Below are 27,280 nucleotides of genomic sequence, written 5' to 3'. Positions count from 1 at the left end.
CTGTGCCCCCCAGTGTTCTGTGCCCCCCCAGTCTCCCCAGTGATCTGTGCCCCCCCAATGTGTTCTGTGCCTCCCCCCAGTCTCCCCAGTGTTCTGTGCCCCCCCAGTCTCCCTAGTGATCTATGCCCCCGTCTCCCCAGTGATCTGTGCCCCCCTAGACTCCCCAGTGATCTCTGTGCCCCGAGCCTCTCCCAGTTCTGTCTGTGCCTTCAGCCTCTCCCATTCTTCTCTGTGCCATCTGTGTCCCCAGCGTCCCCCTGATTTGTCTGTGCCTCCAGCCTCTCCCATCATTCTCTGTTCCCCCAGGGCTCTCTGTGTCCCTCCGGCATCCCCCAGGGCTGTTTGCCCCCGGCTATTTATATAACCCCAGCAATGTTTGTGCCCCCCAGCTGTGTCTGTGTAACCCAGTGATGTGTATATACCCCCAGTGAAGTCTTTGCCGCCCAGTGATGTATGTACCCCCAGTGACGTCTATGCCCTGCTGCTTCCCTAGTGATGTATATTCCTCCCAGCCCTCCCCAGCAATGTTTATGCCCCCCAGCTATGTTTGTGCTCCCCATCAATGATGTATGTATCCCCCAGTGATGTATGTACCCCCCAATGATGTCTATGCCCCCAGCCTCCCCAGTGATCTATATTCCTCCCAACCCTCCCCTGTGATGTATATACAGCAGTCCCAGCCAACTCAAACCTGGAAAAGCAGTTGTGAAAAGCAAAAAGATCAATATCGCCTAATATTACAGCTGCACCAAAGAGTACAAGCTCGAGCCGCCACAGTGAGTTAATTGTTTGACCAAATATATTAGGGTAATTTTCAAGTTGATAATTTTGTGCGGCCCCCGAAGGTTGGTAAACATTTCCAAATGGCCCCCGGCAGAAAAAAGGTTTCCCACCCCTGGTCTACAGCGCTGACGTCACAGCGATAGTGCTGCAGCCAATCGCTGATTTCACTGGGTCTGAGATGTTAACTTGAGCAGAGTTGCTGAGCTCAGTGATTGACTGCAGCGCTGTCAAGTTGACGTCAGCGCAGCAGACAATAACAGAAACAGGGAGCAGCAAAGAGACTCAATGCTGGACCAGGGAAGGGGGAGTAAAGCACCATTTTAATAAATAAATTGCAGCTGTGGGGATAAGTGGTTTCCAAGACCAGAAAAGTTATTTGAACCTGCTGATCGTTTTTCATTCAGGACCATCACGTTATGTGTATGAGGAAGCTCTGATTCTCCTCCGTATTAGACGTGGGGAGGAGTAAGAATTGCAACATGTCCGATCCTTTCTTCCATTATTTATTAAAGGCGTTTTCCACAATATAAATGTATAGTATATAAATAGGATACACAATACTTGTGCGATTGTGGGAGTCTTACTGTTTGCAGACAGAGAGATAAGCTTTTAGTTTAGGGCAGATAAACAATTGGAAAAGGGGAATAGTAAGGCATTCTAGGAAAAGAAGGAATGAACGTTTCTGATTCCCTGATGAAATGGAAGAAAAAAAGATTATAGCAAATTACAGAGGAAGGGAATCTGCATAGTTCATGAAACACAGTATTAGAGGGGTTTGGGCAGAATGTAGTCGCCTTCAGGTGTCTGTGTGTGGAGGTGTGCAGACCTCCAGGGGTGATGCTTTTGTTAAAGAGCTTTACTTTGAGTAGGTGGACCCCACAACTATATGTGGACTTAGTATTTTCAGTTTGTGCCCTTGTACCGTTCTTCCGGCATGGTTTTAAGTTAGTTTGACTACATGGTTTATAAAGACTGAATAAACCAGCTGGACATTTTAAATGGAAAAGGTTCCTGTGTCTACCTCTAAGGCCAGTTTCACACTTGCGTATGACTCGCGCGAGTCTAGCATCGTGATCACCCGGGGCGGCCGCACACTCTATGGACAGGAGTTTCTCAGCTGCATGTATTTCTATACAGCTGACCTGCTCCTGTTCAAGAGTGTGCAGCTGTGTTGGGTGACCCCGATGCTAGACTCGCGCGAGTCATACGCAACTGTGACACTGGCCTAACATGCACCCAAGCGAGTCAGAATCTTACAATGCCTTTACTTAAATGGCCAGAATACAGAAGTAGCACTTTAATAAGTCTAATTAAATCCCTATAAAATTGAGATTAAATATATGCTTAATTTAAAAAGTCTTGAAATCACACAAAATCCATATAACACAAACTGTTAAAAGAGTTTATTCGACAAGGAAATTTTTGTCATTCAAGTTCAAGCAGTTTTCCTAAAAGAAAAAAAAAAAGAAGATAGTAAAGTTAAGGCACAAAACAAAACACCCCAACAATTGTAACCACAAATCCGACAGCCCTGCAAACACACGGCACAATGCCAGTGGATGGTCATGGTTATAAATGCATTGACACATGGGGACAAAATTGTTGGTACCCTTCTGTACCACTGGATTTTGGCTAAGTGCCCATGACTCCGGAGTTTCGGTCATGCGCACTATGAAGCTGGGTTTACGCGTCCCAGCTTCAAACTGAACTAGTGCGCATGACCATTAGTGATCTTCTTGTATAAAAAAATAAAGAAATTGCCAAACGTCTGCTACGCCATACAATGTTAATGACTACCTGCAGCACACCAAGTAGTCCTGTAATGATAATCTACTGCTCATTAAACTGTGATTTTATAAAAACGTCACTAAGCAGCCTAGTAAGTGACACATTGTTGGAATCAGGGTCTCTGTCTCAAATTATGCTGCTCTCAGATAGGGGACAAAAACCTGGTGACAGATTCCCTTTAATCTGAGAGCACAAAGAAGGGAATTTTGTTTACTTACCGTAAATTCCTTTTCTTCTAGCTCCAATTGGGAGACCCAGACAGTGGGTGTATAGCTACTGCCTCTGGAGGCCGCACAAAGAACTACACTTAAAAGTGTAAGGCCCCTCCCCTTCTGGCTATACACCCTCCCGTAGGAGTACGGATTCCTCAGTTTTAGTACCAAAGCAAGGAGGAGGAAAGCCAATAACAGTTTCAAAAACAAATTCAATCCGATAACAAGATCGGAGAACTTAAGAAACAACATGAACAACATGTGCACCCGAAAAACGAAACCCTAAGAACAAATAGGGCGGGTGCTGGGTCTCCCAATTGGAGCTAGAAGAAAAGGAATTTACGGTAAGTAAACAAAATTCCCTTCTTCTTTTTCGCTCCTAATTGGGAGACCCAGACAGTGGGACGTCCAAAAGCAGTCCCTGGGTGGGTAAAAAGATACCACATGAACGGGCTGTCAGACAGCCCTTTCCTACAGGTGGGCCACCGCCGCCTGAAGGACCTGTCTACCTAGGCTGGCATCTGCCGAAGCGTAGGTATGCACTTGATAGTGTTTGGTAAACGTGTGCAGACTCGACCAGGTAGCCGCCTGGCACACCTGCTGAGCCGTAGCCTGATGCCGCAATGCCCAGGACGCACCAACGGCTCTGGTAGAATGGGCCTTCAGTCCAGATGGAATCGGAAGCCCAGCAGAACGGTATGTGTGAAGAATTGGTTCCTTGATCCACCGCGCCAGGGTGGATTTGGAAGCTTGCGATCCCTTATGCTGACCAGCGACTAGGACAAAGAGCGCATCAGAACGGCGTAGAGACGCCGTGCGAGAAATGTAAATCCTGAGTGCTCTCACCAGGTCCAACAGATGTAAACCTTTTTCAAATTGGTGAACTGGATGCGGACACAAAGATGGCAAAGTGATATCCTGATTGAGATGAAAGGAAGAAACCACCTTGGGAGAAAACTCTGGAATTGGACGCAGTACTACCTTGTCTTGGTGAAACACCAGGAAGGGAGATTTGCAAGATAACGCCGCTAGCTCGGACACTCTTCGAAGAGACGTGACCGCCACAAGAAAAACTACTTTTTGTGAAAGCCGAGAAAGGGAAACCTCTTTCAAAGGCTCGAAAGGCGGCTTCTGGAGAGCAATGAGAACCTTGTTCAGATCCCAGGGTTCCAATGGCCGTCTGTAAGGAGGAACGATATGACAAACTCCTTGGAGAAACGTGCGTACTTTAGAAAGCCGTGCCAAGCGCTTCTGAAAGAATACGGATAGCGCGGAGACTTGACCCTTAAGAGAGCTAAGCGACAAACCTTTTTCCAACCCAGACTGCAGGAAGGAAAGAAAAATTGGCAATGCAAATGGCCAGGGAGAAACCCTCTGAGCCGAGCACCAAGCTAAGAATATCTTCCACGTCCTGTGATAGATCTTAGCTGAGGATGGTTTTCTAGCCTGTCTCATTGTGGCAACAACTTCATGAGATAAACCGGAGGCCGCTAGGATCCAGGACTCAATGGCCACACAGTCAGGTTCAGGGCCGCAGAATTCAGATGGAAAAACGGCCCTTGAGACAGCAAATCTGGACGGTCTGGTAGTGCCCACGGTTGGCCTACCGTGAGATGCCACAGATCCGGGTACCACGACCTTCTTGGCCAGTCTGGAGCGACGAGAATGGCTCGATGGCAGTCGGACCTGATTTTCCGGAGAACTCTGGGTAACAATGCTAGAGGTGGGAACACATAGGGGAGTCGGAATTGCGACCAATCCTGAACCAAGGCGTCTGCCGCCAGCGCTCGGTGATCGTGAGACCGTGCCATGAAAACTGGGACCTTGTTGTTGTGCCGTGACGCCATCAGATCGACGTCCGGCATCCCCCAGCGGCAACAGATCTGCTGAAACACGTCCGGGTGAAGGGACCATTCTCCTGCGTCCATGCCCTGGCGACTGAGAAAGTCTGCTTCCCAGTTTTCCACGCCTGGGATGTGAACTGCGGATATGGTGGACGCTTTGCTTTCCACCCACGTCAAAATCCGCCGGACTTCCTGAAAGGCTTGGCGACTGCGTGTTCCCCCTTGGTGGTTGATGTACGCCACCGCCGTGGAATTGTCCGACTGAATCCGAATCTGCTTGCCTTCCAGCCATTGTTGGAAGGCTCGCAGAGCAAGGTAGATTGCTCTGATTTCCAGAACATTGATCTGCAGGGTGGACTCTTCCTGAGTCCACGTCCCCTGAGCCCTGTGGTGGAGAAACACCGCTCCCCACCCTGATAGGCTCGCATCCGTCGTGACCACTGCCCAGGACGGAGGAAGGAACGACTTTCCCTGTGACAATGAGGCGGGGAGAAGCCACCAACGCAGAGAGTCCTTGGCAGTCTGAGAGAGGGAGACAGTCCTGTCGAGGGACGTCGACTTCCCGTCCCATTGGCGGAGAATGTCCCATTGTAGAGGGCGCAGATGAAACTGCGCGAACGGGACTGCCTCCATTGCTGCTACCATCTTTCCTAGGAAATGCATGAGGCGCCTCAGTGAGTGCGACTGGCTCTGAAGGAGAGATTGCACTCCTGTCCTTAGCGAACACTGCTTGTCCAGTGGAAGCTTCACTATCGCTAAGAGAGTATGAAACTCCATGCCAAGATAAGTCAGAGATTGGGTCGGGATGAGATGCGACTTTGGAAAGTTGATAATCCACCCGAAACTCTGGAGAGTGTCTAGTGCCACCTTCAGACTGTGTTGGCATGCCTCTTGAGAGGGTGCCTTTATAAGCAGGTCGTCTAGATACGGGATGACCGAGTGGCCCTGCGAGTGCAGGACAGCTACTACTGCTGCCATGACCTTGGTGAAGACCCGGGGGGCTGTTGCCAGACCGAAAGGTAACGCTACGAACTGCAGGTGTTCGTCGTGTATGACGAAGTGTAGGAAACGCTGATGCTCTGGCGCAATCGGCACGTGGAGATACGCATCTTTGATATCTATTGATGCTAGAAAATCTCCTTGAGACATTGAGGCTATGACGGAGCGTAGGGATTCCATCCGGAACCTCCTGACTTTTACGTGTCTGTTGAGCAACTTTAGATCCAGGACGGGTCGATACGATCCGTCCTTTTTTGGGACTACAAACAGATTGGAGTAAAAACCGTGACCTTGTTCCTGAAGAGGAACGGAGATCACCACTCCTTCCGCCTTTAGAGCGGCCACCGCCTGCAACAGAGCATCGGCTCGGTCTGGTGGTGGAGAAGTTGTGAAGAAACGAGTTGGCGGACGAGAACTGAACTCTATCCTGTACCCGTGAGACAGAATATCCCTCACCCAACGGTCTTTGACGCGTGACAGCCAAATGTCGCCAAAGTGGGAAAGCCTCCCACCGACCGAGGGTGTGGGAATCGGAGACTGCAAGTCAGGAGGACGCCGTCTTGGCAACGGTTCCTCCGGCTGTCCTTTTTGGGCGTGACTGAGACCTCCAAGAATCTGAGTCTTTTTTGACGAGGCGAATTGGGACCTGCCCGGTCCTCGAAAGGACCGATAACCAGACTGACCCTTCCTCTGTTGGGGTTTGTTTTGTCTGTGTTGCGGTAAGGATGAGTCCTTACCCTTGGAGTGTTTGATGATTTCATCCAAACGCTCTCCAAACAATCGGTCACGAGAAAAAGGCAAATTGGTTAAGCACTTCTTGGAATGAGAATCTGCTTTCCAATGTCTCAACCACAGGGCCCTACGCAAAACAACGGAGTTGGCTGACGCCACTGCCGTGCGGCTTGTAGCGTCAAGAACAGCATTAATCGCGTACGACGCGAATGCCGACATTTGCGAGGTCAATGGTGCTACCTGCGGGGCAAATGCACGTGTGACTGAGTCGACTTGCACAAGCCCGGCTGAGATAGCTTGGAGTGCCCATACGGCAGCAAAAGATGGCGCTAACGAGGCTCCAATCGCTTCATAGATGGATTTCAGCCAGAGCTCCATCTGCCTGTCAGTGGCATCTTTAAGTGCCGCTCCATCTTCAACTGCAACCAAGGATCTAGCTGCAAGCCTGGAAATTGGAGGATCCACTTTTGGACACTGGGTCCAACCCTTGACCACCTCAGGGGGAAAAGGATAGCGTGTATCTTTAAGCCGTTTAGAAAAACGCCTTTCCGGATAAGCGTGGGGTTTCTGGATTGCGTCTCTAAAGTCAGCGTGGTCCAGAAAAGTGCTTAATGTACGCTTAGGATATCTGAAATGGATTTTCTCGTGCTGCGAAGCTGACTCCTCTACAGGAGGAGCTGGTGGGGAAATATTTAACATCTTATTGATGGACGCTATAAGATCATTAACTATGGCGTCACCATCTGGTGTATCTAGATTGAGAGCGGTCCCAGGATCAGAATCCTGATCAGTTACGTCCGCTTCATCACCCATAGATTCATCTCGCTGGGATCCTGACCATTGAGATGAATGTGAAGGCCCCTCATAGCGAGCCCGCTTAGGTTGCCTGGGGCCATCGTCCGAGTCAGAGTCTTCACCCTGAGGTGTATGTGCCCGTCCCGGAGCTTGGAGGTAATTCAGCTGAGGGGGACCAGGGGGCAATGATTGCACAGTGTCCGTGGCCTGAAGTACAGGCCTAGCTCGCAATGCGTCAAGAATTTGTGACATAGTGAGAGACATTCTGTCAGCAAAAGCTGTAAACTCAGTTCCTGTCACCTGGACAGCATTCACAGGTGGTACACCCTGGGTCACGTCCAGCAGAGGTCCCGACTGTGCAAGCGCCGCAGGGGCCGAGCACTGCACACAATGGGGGTCAGTGGAGCCTGCCGGTAGAAAAGTCCCACATGCGGTACAGGAAGCATATAATGTCTGTGCCTTGGCACCCTTGCGTTTTGCGGACGACATGCTGTTGGCTCTCTGCAATGTGAGAGAGTCTATAGCCAAAGGGCGACAAGCGCTATGCAGTACAAAGTATTTGCAGGAACAAAATACTAAGATTACTACTGGCACAAGAGGGGGTGAGCCCAAAGGGCTGCTTACCGCCCGCTGAATAGCGGGTAAGAGGCGCAGAATTCCTTGTCTGGGTCTCCCCGGCTCCCCTCTGCAGCTCAGCGTGTCAGCAGGAATGGCTGCCGGCGTCTGTGGAGAGGGGCGGTCCGTGGGAGTTCCCAAACAAAAGTGCGGGAAACAGTGTCCCCTCTGTGCCTATTGTGAGGGCTGGAGTATGTAAAAACGACTCCAGCCCTCAGCGCTGATGCACTGACCAGCGTCCCGCCCCTCTCCTGACTGGCAGGTCCGGGGGCGGGAACGAACGGAAATAGGCCGCAAAAGCCGGGGACTCGAGTTATCAGCGCGGCCGCCGTAAAAGCGCGGCCCGCGCTGAAGTCCCCGGCGCACCACAAGTGCCAGCCGCGCCGCAGTCCCAGCGGCCGGCGCGACCTTTTCCCAAAAGTGTGCCTGCTTCAGCGAAGCTGAATGAGGCTATGGCACAAGCGCCGCAGCGCTGATGTCCCCGGCGCACTACAACACCCAGCATGCTGCGGTGTGAGCGCCAAATGCACGGGGACACAGAGTACCTTGAGGAAGCAGGGCCATGTCCCTGATGTACTCCGCTCCATCCAGCATCTTCTCCAGGGGCTGTAGATGGAGCCCGGTCTCAGTGCCTGGAGACCAGTAATCCCACTTCACCCAGAGCCCTGTAAAAAGGGATGGGGAAGGAATCAGCATGTGGGCTCCAGCCGCCGTACCCGCAATGGGTACCTCAACCTTACAAACACCTCCGACATACAGTGGGGTGAGAAGGGAGCATGCTGGGAGCCCTGTATGGGCCCTCTTTTCTTCCATCCGACATAGTCAGCAGCTGCTGCTGACTAAAAACAATGGAGCTATGCGTGCGTGTCTGACCTCCTGCGCACAAAGCTAAAACTGAGGAATCCGTACTCCTACGGGAGGGTGTATAGCCAGAAGGGGAGGGGCCTTACACTTTTAAGTGTAGTTCTTTGTGCGGCCTCCAGAGGCAGTAGCTATACACCCACTGTCTGGGTCTCCCAATTAGGAGCGAAAAAGAAACACAAATAAAAAAATACAGCAGCACTTTGTAAGCGCGAAGATATAGGCAAACATGAAATATATGACATTTAAAATGCATTAATGCGATATAAAATATACTTAAAAGAAATGAAAGTTCTTTGCGCACAAAGTGGCCTTTTCATGTGAGCCCATCAACCACAGCAAGGGGACCCTTTTTTGATGGGTACTGTTGTATTTTTTTTTTATTTTTTTTAATGGTGCCAGATCTTATCTGCCCATAAAGTTGTAGATTTTTAGCCTATGAGAGAGCCAAGAAAATAGGATAGCTTTCCATCAAAGAAAGATCACCTTACCGCGGTGAATGGGAACATATAAACTGGCCAATTTGTGCTCAAACAACCTATATTTTTCTAAGTAGCTCTTATATAGCATTAATGCATATAAATTTATTATACTCCATGTTTGCTTATATCTTAGCGCTTACAGAGTGCTGATGTATTCTTTTGTTTGTGTTTCATGTAGTTATAGCAGTTCGCACCTGTTCACACTTGCTGTGTTTTGTTTGGAGATGCAGTTTTTTGACTCTTAATGTGAGAGCAACATGATATCAGGCTAGAGACCCTGATTCCTGCAATGTATTACTTGCTGGGCTGATTGGTGTAGTTTTGATAGAATCCCTGTATTTTCTGCCATAGATGTAGCAGTGCTCAGTATGCCGAGCCATGTATAAACCCACCCATACTCCTGATTGACAGCTTCCTGTGTACATTGTCAGCGAGCTACCAATCAGTGCTGGGGTTACACAGAATAGGTGGACTGCCTTGCACATGACCCCTAGTCCTGCAGTGATAATCTCCTGCTTATAAAACACTGATTGTATTGATATTGCACAAGTCACCTAGTCCTGCAGTGATAATCTCCTGCTCATAAAACACTCCTGCTCATAAAACACTGATTGTATTGATGTTGCACAAGACACCTAGTCCTGCACGGATTATATCCTGCTCATAAAACACTGATTGTATTGATGCTGCAGGAGACACCTAGTCCTGCAGTGATAATCTCCTGCTCATAAAACACTGATTGTATTGATGTTGCACAAGACACCAAGTCCTGCAGTGATAATCTCCTGCTCATAAAACACTGATTGTATTGATGTTGCACAAGACACCTAGTCCTGTACTGATTATATCCTGCTCATAAAACACTGATTGTATTGATGTTGCACAAGACACCTAGTCCTGCAGTGATAATCTCCTGCTCATAAAACACTGATTGTATTGAAACTACAGCAAGTGACATACCACTGGAATCAGGCTCTCTGCCCATGCATTATGATGTGCTCATATTAAAGGGCAAAAACCTACTGACAGATTCCCTTTAAAGCACAACAAAAGCAAGACTGTAGTACTCAAGTAAACCACTAAGCGTCTCTATCGCTGCAGAAATTGGACAAGATTGTCCAGATATAACGTGTTTCCTCGATTTCTCAATTCCTGCTAACTTCCCAAAAAATCTGCGCCCCCCGAAGACTTACTGTGAGGTCTGAGCTGTAAAGCTTTTAGGAAATATTTAGGTAGGAGGACACCGTCAGCATTCCCAGGTGTGAGGAGGACACGGTTAGCGGACCAGAAGAATGGTATCTGATCTGCAAAACAAAACAGGATGAATTATGTATCTGCGAGTGCCGATATATACAATATGTCCGTGATACCCCCCAACCTTCAATTCCACGTTGCAGGGTAATCATTTATATGCCTCGATACAATGCACCGGGTGCAGCTTTAGTGGTGACGATTTACCCTTGTCAGTTCCATATTATTTATTCTAGGAGCGATGTTATGTGAGAAACACTAGTGTCTGATTATGAGTGACATATTGCAATGCTTGTATAACAGATGGAGACGAAGAACAGACTCACCGGCTGTAGCTTTGGGAAGGTCTATAAATATCGCTACTTCGCAGTCCCTACGCATGCCTGCGGAGAGACATATTGACCATTAAGTCAATTTACAACACTCACATGCGTATTCTGTTAATGAGCCGGTGACCACTTAACAGTGACATTTGCCAGACGCCACTTGTATTGGGTCGCTGTTTAATGAAAGTTTCCCAAAGCTCTGGACCACTTATGACCGAGTGCACATTGGCCGCCCCGTGCCGAAAATGCATTCACTGCTGGGAAAACTATCAATTACTTACCGGAATCGACAAACAGTCTACCCGCAAAAAGCAATGACCACGACAGACCGACGAATATTGTAATCCTCTCCCTTTCCTCAAGTGTAAATATCTTTTAAAATGTGAAATGTCATAATACTTTTTTTTTTTTTTATCTGCCCCATGACAACACTTACTGTCCATGAGTTTGTTCAGTAGGATATTGCTATTTAGACAAGCGGATACAGGCTGTTAAACGACCGCCGAACAGCTTACTGGTCTGGTCTAACAATTAATTTCACATGGAGATAATAAGTTTTTGGGTTTTTTTTACCATGCTTAAATAAGTAATATGTGAAAACCAATTCGATACGCCTTGACGTTGGCTGTTGGGCTCACATAAAACTGTCCTTTTTATATGCTAAGTATCTCAATTTTTATATGCATTTTCTTAGCAGTAATTCTTATTCATATTCCTTGATAAAATATCTTACACAGTTCAGAGTACAACTATCTCTTTATGTTATAATATATCTGATATTCAGTATGCATCTGTTCACACTTGCATGTTAGGAAGTGCCATCAAGTCTTTTTACTTAAATTATGGGGTCAAGCCTTCTGATTGAGCTTACCTTCTCATCAGCGTTAGGCGATTTTAATTATTTATTAGCATGTTCCTATCTGCCCATAAATTGGAGGGTTTTTTTTAGAGTAGATAAGGACCCAACATTAAGAGATACACCTTGCCATTGGCTGTTGGGCTCACATAAAACTGGTCTTTTTATATGCTAATTATCTGATTTTTTTATATGCATTTTCTTAGTAGTAATTCTTATTCATATTTCTATATTCTTTGATAACATCTTAGAAATTTCTGAGTACAACTTTCTCTTTTTTGTTATAATATAGCTCATGTTCAGTATGCATCTGTTCACACTTGCATATTAGGAAGTGCCATCAATCTTTTTATTTAGATTATGGGATCATGCCTTCTTACTTACTCCTTCTCATCAGCGTTAGGTGATTTTAATTCTTTATTAGGAGGTTCATATCCGCTCATAAATTGGAGGGGTTTTTTTAACCCAAAGAGAGGCATTAGATAAGAACTCAGCATGAAGAGATACACCTTGACATTGGCTGTTGGGCTCACATAAACTTGGCTTTTGTATATGCCAAGTATCTCAATTTTTATATGCATTTTCTTAGCAGTAATTCTTATTCCTTGATAACATATCTTAGAAATTTCAGAGTACAATTATCTCTTTATGTTATAATATATCTGATGTTCAGTATGCATCTGTTCACACTTGAGTGTTAGGAAGTGCCATCAGTCTTTTTTACTTAGATTATTGGATCATGCCTTCTGATTGAGCCCCTCCTTTTCATCAGCGTTAGGAGACTTTATATATTTATTAGCAGGTTCCTATCCACCCATAAATTGGAGGTTTTTTAACCCAAGGAGAGGCATTAGAGTAGATAAGGACCCAACATTAAGAGATACGCCTTGACATTGGCTGTTGGGCTCACATAAAATTGGCTTTTGTATATGCTAAGTATCTCAATTTTTATATGCATTTTCTTAGCAGTAATTCTTATTCATATTCCTTGAGAAGATATACTAACATTTCAGAGTACAACTGTCTCTTTTTGTTATGATATATCTGATGTTCAGTATGCATCTATTCACACTTGCATGTTAGGAAGTGCCATCAGTCTTTTTACTTAAAAGGTATGACCCCATAATCTAAAGTAAAAAGACTGATGGCACTTCCTAACATGCAAGTGTGAATAGATGCATACTGAACATCAGATATATCATAACAAAAAGAGACAGTTGTACTCTGAAATGTTAATATATCTTCTCAAGGAATATGAATAAGAATTACTGCTAAGAAAATGCACATAAAAATTTAGATACTAAGCATATACAAAAGCCAAATTTTATGTGAGCTCAACAGCCAATTTCAAGGTGTATCTCTTAATGCTGGGTTCTTATCTAGTCTGATGCCTCTCTTTGGGTTAAAAAACCCTCCAATTTATGGGCAGATAGGAACCTGCTAATAAAGAATTAAAATCGCCTATCTGCCCATAAATTGGAGGGTTTTTTAACCCAAAGAGAGGCATCAGACTAGATAAGAACCCAGCATTAAGAGATACACCTTGAAATTGGCTGTTGAGCTCACGTAAAATTGGCTTTTGTATAAGCTTAGTATCTCAATTTTTATGTGCATTTTCTTAGCAGTAATTCTTATTCATATTCCTTGATAACGTATATTACACATTTCAGAATACAACCATCTCTTTTTGTTATAATATATCTGATGTTCAGTATGCACCTGTTCACACTTGCGTGTTAATAAGTGCCATCAGTCTTTTTACTTAGATTATGGGGTCATGCCCTCTGACTTACTCCTTCTCATCAGCGTTAGGCGATTTTAATTCTTTATTAGCAGGTTCCTATCCACCCATAAATTGGAGCTTTTTTAACCCAAGGAGAGGCATTAGAGTAGATAAGGACCCAACATTAAGAGATATGCCTTGACATTGGCTGTTGGGCTCACATAAAATTCGCTTTTGTATATGCTAAGTATCTCAATTTTTATATGCATTTTCTTAGCAGTAATTCTTATTCATATTCCTTGAGAAGATATACTAACATTTCAGAGTACAACTGTCTCTTTTTGTTATGATATATCTGATGTTTAGTATGCATCTATTCACACTTGCATGTTAGGAAGTGCCATCAGTCTTTTACTTAGATTATGGGGTCATACCTTCTGATTGAGCACTCCTTATCTGCGTTAGGCGATTTTAATTCTTTATTAGCAGGTTCCTATCTTCCCATAAATTGGAGGGTTTTTTAACCCAAAGAGAGGCATTAGACTAGATAAGAACCCAGCATTAAGAGATACGCCTTGACGTTGGCTGTTGAGATCACATAAAACTGATCTTTTTAATCTGCCAAGTATCTCAAATTTTATATGTATTTTCTTAGCAGTAATACGTATTCATATTCCTATATTTATTGTTAACATAGGTTAGCATTTCATATTGAATCCTATGGGCATTGATTCAAAAAGAATATGATGCTATACAGCAGGCCGCAGCGTACGGTGATAAATAGAGCAAAATAAATTCTGTACTTTGAAAACATAAGGAATCAATGTGCCACCATACATGCCCCTTACACGCAGCATTAGTAGGGTCTATCCTCTACAGGAGGAACTGAATCACTGACCGCTGATCACCCCATCTCCTTCTCCTGGCAGCTGAGTGGAGAGGTGGATATGTGTCCTGTTCATACGAGAGAGGCCACCCCGGAGAATTGCAGGCCAGTGACGGATATACGTCCCATGTATGGCTTGTGGAGGAAGCTCTGATCCTAATGGCGTGAGTTCAACCTCCACCTGCAAAAGAGAAATCAAGAGTAGTAATAAAGCTTTATGATTTTGATATCCACAGCTACATAATCGGAGATGTAACTTTAATAAACACTATTACGGTATATGCAGAAAGCGCTCAATAAACGCTAAAATTAATGAACATATGCACAGCAATTTTCCTGAAACGTCTTCTGCTACAAAACATATGTGGGCACGCCAGCGTTTAAAAGAGATCTGTCACCCGGTTTTTGCCACCTAATCTGAGAGCAGCATAATGTAGAGACAGAGACCCTGATTCCAGCGATGTGTCACTTACTGAGCTGTTTGCTGTCATTTTTCTAAAATCAATGTTGTCTCGGCTGCAGATCTAGCAGTTATACAGAGCTCATGAATATGCTGGACTACCTGCAGCACGCCAAGTAGTCATGTAATGATAATCTACTGCTGATTAAAGTGATTTTATCAAAACTACTCTAAGCAGCCTAGTAAGTGACATTGTTGGAATCAGGGTCTCTGTCTCTATATTATGCTGCTCTCAGATTACGTGGCAAAAATGTGGTGACAGATTCCCTTTAATCTGAGAGCACGAAACACTCCAAAAATATACAGATAGGGACTCTAGATTGTGAGCTCCAATGGGGACAGTGTTGCCATTGTATTTTACATACAATGGCAACACTGTCCCCATTGGGGCTCAAAATCTAGAGTCCCTATCTGTGGAATTAACTATTAACTATTATTATAATAATATATTAACTATTATTAATTAATTATAGCGCTATGGAATTAACAGAGCTAAATAAATGAATAAATATATTATTATTATTATTACTGGGCTGCTTAGTGTAGCGTTTATAAAATCACTGTTTAGTTAACAGGTTATCATCATTACAGGACTACTTGGCGTGCTGCAGGTAGTCCAGCATATTCATGATCTCTGTATAACTACTAGATCTGCAGCAGATAAATCATAGATTTTATCAAAATGACAACAAACAGCTCAGTAAGTGACACATCGCTGGAATCAGGGTCTCTGTCTCTACATTATGCTGCTCTCAGATGGGGGGAGCAAAAACCTGGTGACAGATTCCCTTTAAAAGACTCTGCGTGTACATATCCTTACAAACAAAGAAGATTTTATTGGCATGGACTACAGAATGCGAAGAGTCAATAGCTAGAACAATCCAATGAGGTAATGAGACCTTGTATACTGTGGATAGTAGGTGTCTGTGACGTACCTGTATTGAATGTCCTTGGTTAGCTCGGATTTCCATTGTCCCTTCAGGTTCAGAGGTTCTTATGCTGAATCGCTGCTTGTCATTACATCTGACTACACGCTCAATGTCATCCTGGGAAAAGGAGCGAAACTGCCGCAGGTGGAGGAGGAAGGAAACCGGGACAAAGCCATCTGCGGAAGGTCAAAGGGAACAAGAAGGCAAGGGGTTATACTATAACCAACTTTCCACCGTTAAAGGGGTACTTCGGTTTCAGAAAACCACTGTTCTCATGCTGCAGTTTGTTTTAAAAAGGAACAAGCTGCGCGTTACTCACTCTCCCCAGGTCCAGCACTGCTCATGGTGTTTGCTATTTTCTGCAGCACTGACTTCTCCTCACTAGTTGTCATGATGTGACTGTAGGATAGCGAGGGACAGGGGGCTCCTATACTGTTGCTAGGGGACCATAGGTTATCCAATCTCTGGATTACACCTGATGGTAGAGATGCCAGAGTCCTGTGCCTTACTATGCTCCTGACCAGAACTAATCTGTTCCCTCCTCCAACAAAGGAAGGTGCAGGAGTGAGATGATAAAGACAAACAGGGAAAAACGAAAACTCAGACACACTGCAAACTCACAGGAATAAACAGTAAGAGAAAAAGGAGAAAAGGAAGAGCAGGAAGGCAGCAACAAACGAACAACAAGGGTTAACACTACAACTTCTCACAGCAACAAAGTACTACAATCACCAGTAAGTCTGGATCACAATACCTCACCAGCATAGAGAAGCTATAGCTGGCAATAAAGGAAGTGTCCAGCCAGTCAATATAGGAGGGGAGCGAATGTGACTGGCTCCCCCACAGCATGTGTTCAAAGGAGACTAACAAGCAGCCCAGCAGATATTAACTCTTGCTAGCCTGCCTATAAACTACAGGTCTGTGGATCGATGACCAAGTCTGCCTGCGCTGATCACAGACATCAGAGCAGTTAGCAGGCCGTCAACTTGGGCAGAGCTCAGCTATTGGCTGCAACGCTGTCGACGTTACTGACACCGGAAGCAGCGGCGGAGACTCAGCACTGATCCCGGGAAGGGCAATTAAGCCACAGTTTGTTATAATTCTATTTTTTTTTTTACATCAACTGCAGTAATAATGGGCGGCACGGTGGCTCAGTGGTTAGCACTGCACGGCGGCTCAGTGGTTGGCACTGTAGTCTTTCAGCGCTGGGGTCCTGGGTTCAAATCCCACCAAGGACACCATCTACAAGGAGTTTGTATGTTCTCCCCATGTTTGCGTGGGTTTCCTCCCACACTCCAAAGACATACAGATAGGGAATTTAGATTGTGAGCCCCAATGGGGACAGTGTTGCCATTGTATGTAAAGCGCTGTGGAATTAATAGCGCTATATAAATGAATAAATATTATTATTTATTAATTATAATAATAATAATAATAAAAAAACAGGGGTTTCCAAAACCAAAAATCTCCATCAAAGGGATTGTCCTTAGGATAGATCCTCAACATGAGATCCATGGGGGTTCGACACCCAGTACCCCCTCCGATCAGCTGTTATTAGTTCCAACGGCCGCTGGTTGCAAACATTAAATGAAGGCGAAAAGCATAGCTCGATTTATTCTTCCCTTCCCCAAAATACATCCATTTGTTTGTGCATCGAGCATTGCAAAATACAATAAATGACAGCTTTATTTATAAAAAGACCTACCTGACCCCATGGGTAAACCCATTTCATTGGCTCCGTGGCGCAGAGCGTAAGATAAAAGCTTCGATAATCGCACATCAGGGTCCTGATGAAAAGAAATGTTTCAATTCTAAACATTAAAGAGGTTGTCCACTACTTTTACACTGATGGCCTATCCTTAGCAAAGGTCATCAATGTCTGATCGGCCGGGGTCCGACACCCCACAGTCCTGCCGATCAGCTGTTCCCGGTCCCGGCGGCGGCGGCAGCAGGCAGCCAGAAATCCTCAGTTCTTCAGATAGCGGCGTAGGCCGGGTGTTGCACATTTGCCTCCCATTCTAATCAATAGGAGACGTATGTGCAGTACCCGACCTATCAGAAGACGCAGCAGCTCTGGAACCCGAGCTCTGAGACCAAGAACGGCTGATCGGCGGGGTTGCTGGGTGTCGGACCCCGGCCAATCAAATATTGCTGAGCTCTCCTAAGGATAGACCATCAATGTAAAAGTAGTGGACAACCCACTTAACATTTGTACTGTACACAAAAGAAAGAAGAGCGCTATACAGTCCCCATCTACTAATATGGCTTCTAGAGGGAAAAGGTGCTCTGGTCTCTGCAACTTGGGACTTCTAGTACATTCAAAACTGTATTCAATTTTTGGGTAGAATTTTCCTTTAACCTTGTCCCCTGCAAGCCATTTTAATTTTTGCTCTTTTGTTTTTCCCTTCCTTTCTTCCAAGAGTCATATGATTTATATTTTTTTTGAGGGGGAGAGAGGGGGAGAGAGGGGGAGAGAGGGGGAGAGAGGGGGAGAGAGGGGGAGAGAGGGGGAGAGAGGGGGAGAGAGGGGGAGAGAGGGGGAGAGAAAAAAAAAAACGGATCCGGATGATGTACCCCGAATCCCGGGTAGTGGTCGGACTCGGATCGGGCTCTCAAACCGTGCGGATCCGGGTCCGCTCAACACAAGTTGCAGCTCTAAGAGAACACCCATTCATCCACCCTTTCGGGGAATGTGGTCCTCATATTCCTCAAAGTAAGGGAGCTCTCCGTTTCGAAGGCTTTACCATATGCCAGAATAGAGAGCGGGTTATTTTGTAATGTTGCAGGGAAAGAGACCGGTCATATGTGACTCCTTCAAGTTGATCGGCTTCATGCCAAAAACTCAATTTCTAACTGATGCAACTAGAAGCACCCTTGCCCCCTGGATTACTATGGGGTCCATCTGTTTAACCCTTTGTTGTCAGAAGAAAAAGTGCAGCATGCAGATGTTTTTCTTCTGTTCTTAAAAATAAACCCGAGACCGGATGGAAACTGTCACGATTCCTCTGTGCAGAGCATCTTGCCTTTGGAGATGCTCTGCTGCGCTTTCCTGAGTTTCTGAGCTAGCAGTTTGTTTGACAGCAGTGGATTCCATATTGGCGCTGATTACTCAGGCGTTCCACCTCCCCGATAATTGCTCAGGCTTCTTTACTGACCATGTTCGTGCAGAACCTTGCCAGTTGTATTCTCTGGTTTTACAGTTGTGCTGTTGGCTTTGTCTCTGCTAGTGTTCTGATCTTTGCTCTCTGACCCCAGACCGTTATTTGACTATTCTCTGCCCGCTCCCTGTTCTTGTCGTGACCTCCGGGCTTTCTGATCTCAGACCGTTAGGCCTAAGCCACACGGCATGAAAATTGGAGCGAGTGGAATGCGATGTTTTATCGCATTCCACTCGGACCAATATTATGCCGGCGTCACACGGTACGATATATCGGGCGATATGTCGTCGGGGTCACGTTGTTAGTGACGCACATCCGGCATCTTTTGACATATCGTACCGTGTGACAGCTACGAGCGACTGTGAATGAGCAAAAATACTCACCTTATCGCTGCTCGTTGACACGTCGCTCATTTTCAAAATGTCGGTCCTCCTTCTGTGCTCCAGTTGTTCATCGTTCTTGAGGCAGCAGACGTCGCTTCGTGTGACACCCCGGGAACGATGAACACAGCTTACCTGCGTCCCGCCGGCAATGAGGAAGGAAGCAGGTGGGCGGGATGTTACATCCCGCTCATCTCCGCCCCTCCGCTTCTATTGGCCGGCCGCTGTGTGACGTCGCTGTGACTCCAAATGTCCCCCCCCTTCAGGAAGAGGATGTTCGCCGCCCAAAGCGACGTCGTCCGGGAAGTAAGTGCGTGTAACGGGGGGTTAATGACTGTGTGCGCCACGGGCAACTAATTGCCCATAACGCACAAACGACGGGGGCGGGTACAATCGTTCGTGCAATCGCACGATGGATCGTCCTGTGTGACGCCGACCTTAGCCTATGTGCCAGCAACCATGAGAGATTATTCTCTCAGCCCTAATCGGACTGAGAAACCAATCACAGCATGCTGCGAGTGTAATGCGATGCTTGTATCTCTCGCACCCATTCAAGTCTATGGGGCGAGAGAAAAATCGCACTGCACTCGCATACACCGGTGTACCGCGAGTGCAGGGCGAGAATGGCAATAGCCGGCAACGGAGGACAGAGGGAGATAAATCCCTCCCACCCCTCCTCAGCGTCTGCTCGCCCCTCCTCAGAGCTGGCCCTCTCCTCCTCAGTGCCTGCCCGTTCCCCGCAGCTGAGGTCCGATCGCATGATCGGACCTCAGTCGCAGTAACACTCGCATGACACTCGGCTCCTGCTGTGCTGCCAGCGTGAGCCGAGTGTCATGCGAGGATCGCAGTAGATCGCCGTGTCACCTTGGCCTTACCTGACCACATCTCTGTTTTCTCCCTGAACCTATTACATGCTCTCCTGGATTTCTGATCCTCGGATATTGACCTGCCTATGCCTTTGTTTACTCCTTGTGCTCATACATTTCCTCCTGTGAACACACCCCGGCTTTCCTGACTACTCTTTCGCCCATACTTTCCGTAAGTAGTTGCAAGCATCACATTACAACTGGCAAGGTTCTGGATGAGCAGGCTCAGTAAAGAAGCCTGACCAATTATCAGGGAGGTGGAATCAAAGAGTATTCAGCACCATCATGGAATCCATTGCTGTCAATCACACTGTTAGCTCAGAAACTCAGGAAAGCGCAGCAGAGAATCTCCAAAGGCAAGATGCTCTGCACAGGGGAATCGTGACAGAAACCAGACGCACCCCAAAATAATCAATGAAACAACTCAATTGGCATTATTTATCAAACAGGTCCTTTTGGATATACATTTGTGTTTTTCCAAAATGTAAGAGAGAAATGTGACATCCTGAGATTCTAGCAATATTTACTTATTTCAAAAGCTCCATTCATTCCAGGTTATTGTCTATGAGAAGATGGTTTACATACATAAAATACACATATAATGTACAAGTACAATAAACAAAGAAAGATGGGTACAGAGATGGAGAGGGCCCTGCACTCGCGGATTTACAACACAGTAGGTCGAAGAGTTGGACTAGCATTAGGAAAACGGATCTGTTTCTACCGGCTCTTTGTCTGCACATGGCCCAATGGACAGAATGACCACACCGGTGCCCCTGACATCTTCCACTCTAGTGATGAGGACATACACTTTCATACAGCCATATGTACCTGGTTTTTCCCTCCTTTTCTCCTGTGACTAGAGTGACTGCCTTCCATATTTTGCGACTTTTTTAAGATAGGAAAAAAAAAAAAAAGAGAAGGGTTAACATCAATAAATAATCATAAAATCATTAGTGAAATATATGATACACACTAGATGTAGTACCCGGGCGATGCCCGGGATAGTACCTGTCTCTCTCCCAGTCTGTCTGTCTGTCTCTATCCCTGTGTCTCTGTGTGTGTCTGTCTCTTTCCCTGTCTGTCTCTATCCCTGTGTCTCTGTGTGTGTCTGTCTCTTTCCCTGTCTGTCTCTATCCATGTCTGTCTGTCTCTGTATCAGTCTGTCTCTATCTCTGTCTGTTTCTCTCTATTTCTGTGTCTGTCTGTTTGTCTATCCCCGTCTGTCTCGTTCCCCGTCTGTCTCGTTCCCCGTCTGTCTCTGCTCTTTCCCTGTCTTTTTCTCTGTTTTTGTCTATTTCCCAGTCTCTGTCTCTTTCCCTGTCTGTCTGTTTCCGTCTGTCTGTCTCTGTCCCTGTCTGTCTCTTTACTTGTCTGTCTGCCTCTGTCTGTCTCTTTGACTGTCTGCCTCTTACTCTATCTTTGCCTATGTTTGTCTGTCTCTGTCTATCCGTCTCTCCACCGACATCTTATTACCTCACACATAAGCTTCTTATATTAACAAATTATTTTGTTCCGATAGCAACCAATCACAGCTGCTGTTAATCTAGTTCGCAGCTCCATTAACTTTAATGGAGGCAGGTTTTTTGGAGAGTATTTGTAAAGCGCGGGGTTAAATTTTCCCATCAAAACATAGCCTATGACGTTCCCTGAGTCACATGGGGTGTCTGTGCAAAATTTCGTGATTGTAAATGCGACGGTGCGGATTTTTTTAGCGGACACACACACACACACACACACACACACACACACACACAATCACTCAGCTTTATATATCAGATATAGATTAGATTTTATTAATTATTAGTCTATAGTTTAAGGCTGCCAGATCAGAGAGCGGAGATCCCACTTGCTGGCATCCTTCTTATTTGTGTAGAATTGTTGATCATGCCTCTATCATGCTACAATAATAGTGTTGTATGGAGGCCTACAAATCTGAAAAGCGGTGGTGTTAAAAAATGGCTTCAGGGACACTTTGGAGAAATGGCCATACTACTGTTTTTTCCACCAAATCAATGGAACACCAAGCTATCAGTGTGCCAGGAATGAAGACTAGATGGATCCGGCTACTGTACATTATGCCACCCCACATTACTATAGCATAATGTACTGACCTCCTGATCTCAGCAGATTACAAGAATGGCGCATAATGATCAATTCTGTGCTGCAAGTGAAATTAGGAGTACCACACCGAGCCCAAGGCGGCAAACATGTTCTACAAACCATCAGAAGGCATTTTAATGACACTGGGCTACAAGGCAGACTTCCAGCTACAGGTGCTCTATTGGCCCCACACCGCTCCATTCCACATCTCCAGACTTGTCACCCATTGGGGGCATTATTGTTCAGCAGTTACACAGGGAGCTGCCAGCAGCGGATCTTGATGAATTGTTGCCCAAGTACATTCAGTGCAGTTGAATCTTCCTCAGACAACCTTTAAAGGCTTCCCTTTCTCCGCCTTTGGACGTAAAGACAATTAACGGGACATGAGTGGCAGCCGCAGTTCTCTCCTCGTGTTGATCTCTTACAGTGCCTACAAGTAGTATTCAACCCCCTGCAGATTTAGCAGGTTTACACATTCGGAATTACCTTGGCATTGTGACATTTGGACTGTAGATCAGCCTGGAAGTGTGAAATGCACTGCAGCAAAAAAGAATGTTCTTTTTTTTTTTTTTATTTTTTTTTTAATTGAGAAAAGTTTATTCAGAGGGTCATTTATTATTCAACCCCTCAAACCACCAGAATTCTGTTTGGTTCCCCTGAAGTATTAAGAAGTATTTCAGGCACAAAGAACAATGAGCTTCACATGTTTGGATTAATTATCTCTTTTTCCAGCCTTTTCTGACTAATTAAGACCCTCCCCAAACTTGTGAACAGCACTCATACTTGGTCAACATGGGAAAGAGAAAGGAGCATTCCAAGGCCATCAGAGACAAGATCGTGGAGGGTCACAAGGCTGGCAAGGGGTACAAACCCTTTCCAAGGAGTTGGGCCTACCTGTCTCCACTGTTGGGAGCATCATCCGGAAGTGGAAGGCTTATGGAACTACTGTTAGCCTTCCACGGCCTGGACAGCCTTTGAAAGTTTCCTCCCGTGCCGAGGCCAGGCTTGTCCGAAGAGTCAAGGCTAACCCAAGGACAAGAAGGAAGGAGCTCCGGGAAGATCTCATGGCAGTGGGGACATTGGTTTCAGTCAATACCATAAGTAACGTACTCCACCGCAATGGTCTCCGTTCCAGATGAGCCTGTAAGGTACCTTTACTTTCAAAGCGTCATGTCAAGGCTCGTCTACAGTTTGCTCATGATCACTTGGAGGACTCTGAGACAGACTGGTTCAAGGTTCTCTGGTCTGATGAGACCAAGATCGAGATCTTTGGTGCCAACCACACACGTGACGTTTGGAGACTGGATGGCACTGCATACGACCCCAAGAATACCATCCCTACAGTCAAGCATGGTGGTGGCAGCATCATGCTGTGGGGCTGTTTCTCAGCCAAGGGGCCTGGCCATCTGGTCCGCATCCATGGGAAGATGGATTGCACGGCCTACCTGGAGATTTTGGCCAAGAACCTCCAACCTCCATCAAGGATCTTAAGATGGGTCGTCATTTCATCTTCCAACAAGACAACGACCCAAAGCACACAGCCAAGAAAACCAAGGCCTAGTTCAAGAGGGAAAAAATCAAGGTGTTGCAGTGGCCTAGTCAGTCTCCTGACCTTAACCCAATTGAAAATTTGTGGAAGGAGCTCAAGATTAAAGTCCACATGAGACACCCAAAGAACCTAGATAACTTGGAGAAGATCTGCATGGAGGAGTGGGCCAAGATAACTCCAGAGACCTGTGCCGGCCTGATCAGGTCTTATAAAAGACTATTATTAGCTGTAATTGCAAACAAGGGTTATTCCACAAAATATTAAACCTAGGGGTTGAATAATAATTGACCCACACTTTTATGTTGAAAATGTATTAAAATTTAACTGAGCAACATAACTTGTTGGTTTGTAAGATTTATGCATCTGTTAATAAATCCTGCTCTTGTTTGAAGTTTGCAGGCTCTAACTAATTTGCATCTTATCAAACCTGCTAAATCTGCAGGGGGTTGAAGACTACTTGTAGGCACTGTATATGAAGGTGGAGAGAGGGAAGCCAGTGGTGACTGGGTGGCGGGGAGCGTGTGATGTCACAACCACACGCGGGCCCCTGGGAGAGCGAGTGCCGACATTGCTGGAACCGTGCCGGCATGGGAGGGGAGTATAAGCATTTATATTTTAATAGGGATTGAGAAGAGGTTGTCCTAGTAGTGGATCACCCGATTAAAGGGAACCTGTCAGGTACAGTATGAACCATGATCAGTCCTGGGTGTACAGTGCTGATTCCTGCCTATCTGTCCCTGTATACACTAGCATAGATAAAGAGAGCTATAGAAAAAGTATTTCTAAAGATCTTTTATCTTATGCTAATGAGCGCCGGGACTAGTCCCAAGGGCGTTTCTCCCCTTAGTTAGTCGGCCCCCTTAGCATGGTAGTGTGCCGCCCCCGTGGCAGCAGCCGGTCGCTGCTCGAGTCTGGACCTTCAGGGGTGGTGGCTCGAGGGTCTCCGGACCCGGGGGTCTCGCAGACACGCCGAATAAAAAGGGGTAGGACGTATATATACGGGCTGGGCCGTATTAAGTTCGTGACGCCATCCACGGTGCGTGGCGAGTTGGGACACCACCGCTGCAGTTACGGGGCAACCCGGGGAGATGTTGTGCAGCAAGTTGTTAACCCCTCCGTGGGCAGGGATGGTGGCCCCGGGACCCGGTGGTTGTAGTGCAGAGGAATAGCGACTGCAAAGGGTGCTGGTGTACTCACTGTTAGACACAAACACACGAGTCGCTGGTAAACCAAGGTGATGGTGGCCGGTGCCACGGCCGGCTGTATTCAGGGTCCCCCACCTGGCTGGTGGTCTCTATCCTTTTCCTGCACCGTTTACTTAGAAAAAGACTTCCCAGTGTATAACGTAGGAGTCCGCTCCCGGCTGGATGTGGCCTAAGGAGCCGTGCCCGCAGACGCTGTCCCGTGGGATCTATGGGCCTTAGCGGTGACCTCTTATCCCTAATCGATGGGCTGTTGTCTTCTATGAGGGACTTTGGGTGGGACAGAACCTCTAGTCCTGGCCTCAATCGGTTAATTAACCAGCTCCAGTTGATTCTGGTCTCTGGCTTCAGGGTCCGAGTACCCCCCTTTGTGCTAGAGTTTCCGGGTCGGTTCCCTGTGTCGATACCGGCAGGCTACAACCCTGGCCCGGTCCACCTCGGTTCCACCGATCCGTCTTCCCGTCTCCTGCTCACGGAAACCACCGTCTGCCTCCTAGCCAGTGGCACCAGGGCTCCTACCCTGGTACTGTTCAACTTGACCTCCTGTGCTGGAGCCGCACACAGCCCCGGCACACCTCCTCTCAACTTGAACTCTAACAGAATCTGTTTGTTTTCCCGCCCTGGGCTGTCAAAACCCCTGGGTGGGTGTGCACCAACCGCCTGGCCACGCCCACTGGTGTGTCTGTCTGTCCCTAAGGGGGTGACTAGGTTTTAATGGTTAGCTGTATGTTTCCTAAGTGAGGGAAGATGTTATGCAGTTATTTGTGACTACCTGATTCTCCAGGGCGTCACAGTAGCAACCCCACAGGGGGCGTAGTAACGTGCTAATGAATATGCTGCGTCACTGTACATACCTCACTGTTCATGGCGGCCGGCGGAGGATTGATACGCTCTGCGCATGATGCGAAGTCCCCAAGGCTTCAGATCATGCGCACTAAACTGATGCGGGGTGTAAGCTTCCCGGCTTCAGTGAGGTACAGTGCACGTGACCGGCAGTGCTGCGGACTCCCGATCATGCCCAGTGCACATCCATTCTCCACCGGCCGACATGAACAGTGAGGTATGTACAGTGACGCAGCATGTTCATTAGCATGTTAGTACACCCCTGTGGGGTTGCTAGCATGCTATGCGGGCCACCTAGCGAAGGGGAGAAATGCCCTTGGGACTAGTCCCCTCGCTCATTAGACTACCATAAAAGATCTTTAGAAACACTTTTTCTATAGATCTCTTTATCTATGCTACTGTATACAGGGACGGTTAGGCAGGGATTAGCAATATACACACAGGACTGCTTGTGGTTATGGGAGCATATTGCATCTGACAGGTTCCCTTTAATAACCTCATAGATAGCAGCCCAGGGAGTCAGTGTCAGGATTTCTGCCCGAGGCGCTCATACTCCAGACTGAAGAAAACAAGATGTTTTGAAAACTTTCTTTCCATTTTTTTTAATAATTTACATATCAGTAATATGTCCGCCCATCCTGGGATTTCCAGAATTTCGCAACTCTTTTTTTGGTGTGGTAATTTCAATATTGAGGAGTGTGTATGGATATAGTACAGCACTGGTACCAGCACTGTATAGTGGTATTATTTGCAGACACAAGTGCCATACAATACACAATACTGAAAGCTTTGCACCTGCTTCTCTTCATTTACACACACACACACACACATATATATATATATATATATATATATATATATATATATATATATATATATATACTGTATGTGTGTGTGTTGTGTGTGCGTGCAGTATTGTATGGCACTTGTGTCTGCAAATAATACCGCTATACAGTGCTGGTACTAGTGCTGTAATGTATCCATACACACTCCTCAAAATATTATATATATATATATATATATATATATGGGACCTGGAGATCAACTACACGGTAACAATGCAGGAGACAATCAGTATTTAGCACACATAGGCCTCCAGAATGTCCCTAGGCCGCAGCATGGCCACTACTACAACTACCAGCATGCACTGCGGCATCACCGCTCCGGGAACATAGGCGTGCTGATGGCGGAGCAGTGTGAGCTTCTGACCTGTAATGGCCTGACAACCACGGAGACCACCTGACCAGCACCGACCTGACAACCACCGGGACAAGTACGAGCTTCCTGCTGCGCTTACCCGTCCGCTGGTCTGGTTCCTGGCAACGAGATCAGACCAAGTGCATGATGGGAAATGTAGTCTCAGATGAGGAGTGACGTCTATAGCCCTATAATCATAAGTGTGCGTGCGTAAAAAAACAAAATAATATATATATATATATATATATATATATATATATATATATATATATATATATATATATATTATTGCATAGTTTTTTTTGTTTTTTGCTTTTTTTTCTTCAGAAAGGAAGTTGCCTTTGACAGTAGCTGAAAAAGCTTAGAGATTTCCGAAATCTAAACTCACACACAGCTTCTTTTTTTTTCCTGACTGAATTTGAGCTGTGCAGTTGCAAATC

General features: G+C 46.2%; 1 protein-coding gene across 4 annotated transcripts; it reads right to left on the bottom strand.

Annotated features, from left to right (window-relative positions):
* Nucleotides 1-1,360: 1,360 nt before the first annotated feature.
* Nucleotides 1,361-26,995, bottom strand: TRPT1 (tRNA phosphotransferase 1). Of its 4 annotated transcripts, none has more exons than XM_075325967.1 (8): nucleotides 26,941-26,995; nucleotides 20,778-20,834; nucleotides 17,248-17,329; nucleotides 15,549-15,718; nucleotides 14,166-14,334; nucleotides 10,689-10,745; nucleotides 10,305-10,415; nucleotides 1,361-2,231 (listed from the first exon to the last, which is right to left on the bottom strand). In XM_075325967.1, exons 2-8 carry the CDS (start codon nucleotides 20,823-20,825, stop codon nucleotides 2,209-2,211), a joined length of 660 nt encoding a protein of 219 aa, XP_075182082.1. In that variant the 5' UTR covers nucleotides 20,826-20,834; nucleotides 26,941-26,995; the 3' UTR covers nucleotides 1,361-2,208. The 4 variants fall into 4 exon arrangements, with proteins under 4 accessions (XP_075182082.1, XP_075182081.1, XP_075182084.1 ...); XM_075325966.1 differs by having other exon boundaries at nucleotides 26,853-26,943; XM_075325969.1 differs by lacking the exon at nucleotides 26,941-26,995 and adding an exon at nucleotides 26,898-26,933.
* Between the last annotated feature and the right edge of the window lie 285 nt (nucleotides 26,996-27,280).

Source organism: Anomaloglossus baeobatrachus, chromosome 10 (assembly GCF_048569485.1).
Source record: "Anomaloglossus baeobatrachus isolate aAnoBae1 chromosome 10, aAnoBae1.hap1, whole genome shotgun sequence".
NCBI classification, from domain to species: domain Eukaryota; kingdom Metazoa; phylum Chordata; class Amphibia; order Anura; family Aromobatidae; genus Anomaloglossus; species Anomaloglossus baeobatrachus.
This window is presented reverse-complemented; position numbering and strand designations above follow the sequence as displayed.